At 59.4% G+C, this 7122-nt stretch overlaps 1 protein-coding gene across 2 annotated transcripts; it reads right to left on the bottom strand.

Moving 5' to 3' along the window:
* Positions 1 to 153: 153 nt before the first annotated feature.
* Positions 154 to 6890, bottom strand: TAGLN (transgelin). 2 transcript variants are annotated; one of them, XM_042959310.1, is made up of 5 exons: positions 6824 to 6890; positions 1770 to 1961; positions 1497 to 1674; positions 1099 to 1201; positions 154 to 749 (listed from the first exon to the last, which is right to left on the bottom strand). In XM_042959310.1, exons 1-5 carry the CDS (start codon positions 6824 to 6826, stop codon positions 605 to 607), a joined length of 621 nt encoding a protein of 206 aa, XP_042815244.1. In that variant the 5' UTR covers positions 6827 to 6890; the 3' UTR covers positions 154 to 604. The 2 variants fall into 2 exon arrangements, with proteins under 2 accessions (XP_042815244.1, XP_007080477.1); XM_007080415.2 differs by lacking the exon at positions 6824 to 6890 and adding an exon at positions 5337 to 5460 and having other exon boundaries at positions 155 to 749.
* Between the last annotated feature and the right edge of the window lie 232 nt (positions 6891 to 7122).

The following is a 7122-nucleotide window of genomic DNA, read 5'->3' as shown; positions in this document are numbered from 1 at the left end:
GCGTGGCCCTCTGAAGGAAACTGGCCCCCCTTGAGGTCCTAGAATTTGAGAGGTCCTTCGGAGCTGGCCTTCAGGAACCCATATAAATGTTGCCTGCCTCTTCCCTGCTCATACTTCCTAGAATCAGAAGTGACCAGGGCAAATCAAACTCTGCCAGCCAGGCCTGAGAAAAGATTGATGTATATATTTGTTTCCTTTCTGAATTTCAACCCCCAAAATATTCCAGAAAAAAAATAAATGGAGGGAGGTTGGGCAGGATTACCTTCAACAGGCGTCTGTTGCCAAGGAGGCTAGTGGACTTGCCCCCCGCCCAGGCTACCCCCAGCCCACGTCCCCCCTGCCCGGCCCAGGATGGGGTGAGACGGTGGGAGACGGCGGGGGAGCTGGGAGGAGGGTCAGGGGAGTGGTGCTTGGGGGTAAGAAATTGGGCTGAGGCTGAGGGGTGGGGGAGAGCTGCCCAAGTGCGGTCACCTTTGCTCAGTGACGGAGCCTCGAAGCTTGGCCGGGGCTGAGGAACTACACGGGTGCGGGTGAGGCGGGCTAGGCAGGATGGCTGCAGCCGACGAGCCGGGGAAGGACAGGGCTGGGGGCTGGCCCTCTCCCTCTAACTGATGATCTGCCGAGGTCGTCCGTAGCCTGTCATGCCGGCCTGGGAGGCCCCCCTGTTGCTGCCCATCTGTAGGCCAATGACATGTTTTCCCTCCTGCAGTTGGCTCTCTGTGAACTCCCTCTTATGCTCCTGGGCTTTCCTGGAAGAGGGGAAACCAGGATAAAGACTCATCAGGACTGCACATTTCATCCCCCCTCCCCCCCTCCCAGTGCTCTGTTTCCTCTGTCACTTCCTAGACCGGTCCCATGTCCCCCCCCCCCCCCCCCCCCCAATCTCACTTCTGTGTTTCCTTAACCTGGCTTACCCCATGGACCAGGGAGAATGGCAAGTACCAGGGACCCATTTCCTACCCAGCCTAGACCTTCACTTTGGACCTTCCAGCTATCTGCTTCCCCTCCCCGCTGGGCCTGACAGTCAGCCCAGGCCACCTCCCATCTCCCTGCAAAGACACAGGTTCGGAGCACAAGGAACCCCGGGTGGCCGCGTACTTCATAAACCAGTTGGGATCTCCACGGTAGTACCCGTCGTTCTTGGTCACTGCCAAGCTGCCCAGAGCCATCAGGGTTCTCTGCACCGCTGCCAGGTCTTTGCCTGTGAGAAGAAAGGAGGGATGGGGGTGAACCTCAGGGCCATGTACACGGGACTCCAGGGCAGGGCCTGCCCCACCTCTCGGAAAAATGGCCAACCCAGGGGCAAAGGTTGTCCCACGATCAAAGGAGGCTCCAGGAGATCCTACGATGCCCTCGAGAGCCTGGCTGGTACCCTTCCGGCACATCCTGTTCCTACTATGCAGACCTGTTGTGTGGCATGTTTTGATCATCCTTCGTCCCCTCTGCCTCAGCTTCCTGTCCTGCGCCCACCTTCTCCACCCCTTTTCTCTCTGTACCTTCGAAGAGGTCAACAGTCTGAAACATGTCAGTCTTGGTGACCCCATAGTCCTCAGCCGCCTTCAGGAACTGAGCCACCTGCTCCATTTGCTTGAAGACCATGGATGGAGGGTTCTCGGGCACCTTCACTGGCTTGGAGCCGTCAGGATACAGGCTGTTCACCAGCTTGCTCAGAATCTGCCAGGCACAGAACGCAGCTCGGCGCTCAGCTCGGGGCGCCTGCCTCACAACTCCAGCAGAGCCCCAGCCCCCCTTCCCAGGGGACCACTCACCACGCCGTTCTTCAGCCAGACCTGGAAGCCCAGGCGCCCACGGTCCGGGCGCCCCACGTCTGCGCCACACTGCACTATGATCCACTCCACCAGCCGCTCCTCCAGCTCCTCGTCATACTTCTTCTCAATTTTGGATTGCACTTCGCGGCTCATGCCATAGGAAGGACCCTTGTTGGCCATGTTGAGGGAGAGCTAAGGCAGCACAGGCCAGAGAAGGGAGAAGGTCAGAGGATCGGAGAACCACTCTGCTTTCACTTGTGCTAGGCGGGCCTTCCGGCTTCTAGGAGGACGGGGGGTGTGGGGGATGCCATCCATCCTAGATGTTTACCTCCCCGTTCCCTCATTTTGTTTTCACGGCACTGCCCGTCTGGGCCAGGCTCATCCCCTCAGTCCGGGGAGCCTCTGAACTTGGAGGCCAGAGAAATGGGAGACCAGATCTTTGGAAGTCTAGAGCAAGGGTCAGTAAACTTATTTTTGTAAGCAACCAGACAGTAAGTATTTTAGGCTTTGTAGGACATGAGGTTTCTGCCATTGTAGCAGGAAAGCAGCCTGAGACGATACATGAACAAGTAAGCGGGCTTTGATCCAGTAAAACTTTATTTACACAAACAGCAGGCTGCATTTAGCCTATGAGCTGTAGTTTGACAATGGCTGGTCTAGAGCTTTCTCTCTTTGCCAAGATTGACCGGAGGCACTGGAGACACCTTCCAGAAGAGGCCACACGTCCCTTCCAAAATAAAGCAGCGGGTTTCTTTGTCCAGCTAGGCATGAGGTGGTCCTGCCCTATTTCTCCCTCCGCTTTATCCCCCCAGCCCCGAAGCTGGAGCTCCAAAACTCCAGCTCTTTACCAGGTCAGCTCAGCCTTTGGCCCACAGCTGCTGAAGAGGCTCAAACTTATCCACCCCTGGAAAGGTCTAGGAAGCCAGCAAAACCCAAGAGGTTTTGGTCAAAAAGCTGTACTTCCTCAGGTGAGCCGAGAGAGAGAGAGAGAGAGAGAGAGAGAGAACACTTATAGACCCATAGACTTTCCCTCGTGCCCTCAGGCTCCCACCTCTGTAGTAGCTGAGTAACCCAGGAGCCAGAGCCCTCCAAGGGGATCCCAGAGCCAAGAAACTGCCAGCGAGAGCGTGGGGAGCCCCTCCCCGTGCACAGCAGCAGCAGCTGTTGCCCTGAAGGTCTGGGGCCGGCACTGCTCTGAAGAGCCCCGCGATGTAGGGGGAAGGCTATAGCAGCAGGGCGGGCGACGTAGGCCTCTGGGTGGATGTGGCTGGTCAAGAGAAACCTGACCCGGCCCCAGCTATCACCCAGAGCTCATCGGAAGAGCCCTCCGAGAGAGGTGCCAGATGAAGCCAGACCCATCACCTGGCCTCAGAGAGGTCAGAGGTTGGGAGGGAGAGAATGGTCTGAGGATGGGGGTAGTCGTTGCGCTCCCCCGACTCCCTTTCTTGCCAATATCAGACCGTCTCTCCTGTACCACCGTGGGGAGCTTGTCACGGTCTCGGGTCAGCTGCCCAACCCTTCCTTCCCCCATAGCTGACAACTTTCCTGCATTCAAGTTCCCCATCTGTGCACCGAGGATGATGTCATCTCCCTCAGAGAGCTGTGCCTTCTCCCAGGCACTGTGACTCCCTCCCAGAGTCGCCTCCTGGTGGTGACCTGGGAGAGCCAGCCCCTGACCCAGGGACAAAAACTGTTTCTTCCCATCTGGCCTCCACTCCTTTTCCATATCATCCCCTGAGAGGACAACAAAGTTTGAGAGATGAACTCATTTGATTCCAGCCACTGGGCAACTCACTTCTCTCCGGTTTGAAAAGCCCGAGGGCTGGGCCACCTCTGAGCACCGGCACCCTCACCTGGCCAGTGATGCCAGAGAATCCAAAAGCAGAGTCTCCGTTTCCCTATAGACAGCCCAACGCCTCCCTTCCCCACCCCTGCTTCCCAACCACCCAAGGGCAAAGACGAGGGGTCCAAACCCACGAGTCAGCTGGGACCGAGTGCCCTCAGCCCATCCTTCATCCTGGGCCCCGCTCAGCCTTCACCCCACCAGCCCAGGCGGGCAGCGCACACCCCACCTTCCCCGCCCTGCCCTCCTCGTCCTCCCCACCCACCTACCCTCCCAGACCCTGTGCCAGCAGGTGAGGAGCAGGACGGAAGCGGAGTGCCGTCACCCCCAGCTTGCAGTCTAAGAGATTCAGAGCAGATAGTTAAGGCATCGAGGCTCACAGTGAGAAGCACACAAAGCTGCAGCCCCTAGATCTAGAGACAATATTTGATTTTTATCAGAACAGGGAAGGGGATGAAATGCACCCCACCCATCCCAACCCCACCCTCTGCCTCCACATGAGGAGTCCAGAAGTGGAGAATTCCAAGAAATCTCATTAAGTCCTCTGACCAAGACCTCCCCAGTCCCACCTTGGAGCTGTAGGAAGAGGAGAGGGAAACAGTTGCCAGGCAGCCCACCCAGAGGCCTTTCTAGACAAAGCCTCCTGGAGCAGGCCAGGCCGGCCAGTTGGACTCCGCTTTGACCCTCTGGCCCCGTGGCTCCTGTCAGCTTCCCCTCCCCTGAGAGAAAGAACAAGGGCCAGCTGCAAAGGGGTGGCGGGCACCTGTTACCGGCAGGAACCAGGGGTCTCTCCAGGACCGCCGGGCCCCTGGCTCTTCAAAATAGAACACAGCCAGTAAGAGCAGGCACACGTGGATCTCTGAGAAGGCAAGAGGGACGGCTCCTCTAAATTCTGGAAGCAGAGAAGAGCAGCCCTGTTCACTGCTGCCCTTTGGAGAGCAACCACTGAGGGAACCAGCTAGACCCTTCGGAAAAGGCCCAGGGTCCCAGGCCCGCCCAGCCCTGTGTGAGCCATCCAGGACAACACTGCAAAGCCCCTGGGGGTGCCCAGCCCTCACCCCTCTGCCTGCCGCGCGGTCATCTCCCATTTCAGAGGACGGAAGGAGCCATGTGTCTAGAAAACGCAGCTCTCGCAGGTCCCTGCACCGGGCCACCCTGGCTGTTCCAGGGTACAGGAGTCTGGCAGTCCTTTCCACTGCCTCAGTGGCTCCCAGGGCTTCTGTGCTGCTCAGACCCGAGTGCCCGCCAGCAGGACACTGCTCTCCAGCACTGCTGTGCTCGCACACCTCCTCACCTCCTTGGATGTCCTCTTACATGGACGACAGACAGAGCCTTGGGTCTAACCCAATACCTTGAGCCCATCACACACTCTGTCGGTATGACCATGGCCAAAAACGTGGGGAGCCTCCTTGTCACCTCAGACCTCAGGTCTCCACCATCAGTCCCTCTGACCGGCCAAGCCATCTCGAGATCAGCCTGGTGCCGCCTGGTCCAAGGACTCCAAGTACGGGATTCCAGCAATCTCACCCCCCCCACCCCACCCCCCCACCCTCATCGAGCTAAGGCCACCTCCCCATCTGGAGATGAGGAATGCACGAGGAGAGGACGTGCTTCCCCCCCATGGGGTTGCAGGCCAGGGCCCGTGACAGCCCCTCTGCAATACCCCTGTGGTCCCATCAAGCCCTAGCCCACCTCCCCTCCAACCCGGGGATGCGTGCACTTACAGGAGTTCCTCGAGACTCGCAGGCGGGAATGAGCTCTCGTGTCTGAACTTGGACAGACAGGATGGGGCGCCGGCTGGGTGGGGGGTTTAAAGGGCCGCTGCCGCGGTGATGTCAGCCTCCCCCGCTGGCTCACCCCCGGGCCCCCTCCCTGCCAGAGGAACCCGTCCCGTTCCCCACCCCCCGCCCCCCCAGTGACTCCACACAGACTCCATATTTGGGGAAAGACACCAAGTTGGAGCAGTCTGCCGGGGGCTGCCCGGGACATTCTCTGCGTGCTTTGGAGATGGAGCCGGCGGGGCGGAGCTGCGCTGCCGGCTGGGAAGCAGCCGGGAAAAGCCTTTTATGGACAGGACCACGAAGCCCTGCCCTGCTGTCTGGCCCTAGGGCTGCTCCTTCTGCACTGCTCCCTGCCCCCGTGTGTGACTTGACGGGAGGGGGCAATTCAAGAGGGTCTGGCCAGGGAGAGGGGGAAAGAGCTGGGGACAGATCCCTGAGGGCCGTGGTGGAGTAACCCACCACCCTGTCCTCCTGAGGGTTCGGCTTTAGGAACTTCCTTTACTGAGGACCTGCCGCTAATGCTCTCATTTAATCTTCGAGGCTACCTGGTGGGATAATTACTAACCTCGCGTTACACGTGAAGAAACAGGCTCAGGGTGCATGTCACCCAAGGCCACGTGGGAGGCCATGAGTGGCAGAAGCCGGACGTCCCCAGAGGCCCCCGTGTGGGAGCTGAGAGTCTGTCGGGTGTAACCACCCTGCTCAGGTTGGGCGCTTCCAGTTGGGGTGGGTCTTGAGTTAGATGCTTTAGCCGGGGCGGAATCTGAGGGCTGGGCAGCTCAGTGGACCTTGGCCCTCATCCAGGGCATCTCTAAGGCCTGGTGGGGCTGAGACACCAAGGCTGGGTTGGAGGCTCAGAGGCCGCTCTCCTCCCTCCCTCCCTTTGGAACAGTCTGTGCCTCCCCTAAAGAACAGACTGGGCTCCATCGCTCCAGGAAGGAGACTCACTCCCATGTGGCTTGCACCCGGCCTCAGGGGTCTGGCGAAGGGGCAGGAGGCGAGACTTGCTGCGGGGTCTCTGGGCTGCCGGCTGTGGCACCACCCCACCCCTTTTCCCAGGACGGCTTGGCAGGGAGGGGCTAACACTCCCCACCACACACTGGACACCGGCACACCCGGCACCTCCGGGAGGGGGTCAGCCAGGCCTGGCCTTCGTGGGAGGCCCGCCCACCACAGCCTGCCTCCCCTGGCCAGAGCCCAGTGGCACAGAGCTAGGGTGCCCTCCAGTGGCGTTTGCTGGGAAGGGCAGGGAGAGGGGTGGGGAATCAGCTAGAGGGCAGCAGACCTCTGGTGAGTTGTGAATTCACCAGCTTCCTGCCACCGCCCCGATCTTGCTATCCTAGGCCCGCTGGAACCTAAATCAACTTTCTAGGGTCATTTCAAATTCCGGCTTCTGGGAGCCTGCCTGCCGCCCACACGCAGTTACCCACCATATACCAGCAGCTTGTGTTCCCCCAAGAACCTTCCCGGCCTCGGCCTGCATTCTCTATTCAAGTCGTGTCAGGGGCGGTGCCTGGGTGGCTCAGTGGGTTAAGCATCCAACTCCTGATTTGGGCTCAGTCATGACCTCACGGTTTGTGGGTTGGAGCCTGCTTCAGGTTCTGTCTCCCTCTCTCTCTGCCCCTCCCCCACTTGCTCTCTCGCTCACCAAAAAAAAAAAAAAAAAGAGAGTCATGTCAGGAAGTACTGCCTGCACACACAGCCTGCCCAGCCGGGAAAGGCTAGGGTC

The sequence above is a fragment of the Panthera tigris genome, chromosome D1 (genome assembly GCF_018350195.1).
Source record: "Panthera tigris isolate Pti1 chromosome D1, P.tigris_Pti1_mat1.1, whole genome shotgun sequence".
NCBI classification, from domain to species: domain Eukaryota; kingdom Metazoa; phylum Chordata; class Mammalia; order Carnivora; family Felidae; genus Panthera; species Panthera tigris.
The sequence above is the reverse complement of the archived record's forward strand: the minus strand, read 5'-3'. Positions and strand labels throughout refer to the sequence as shown.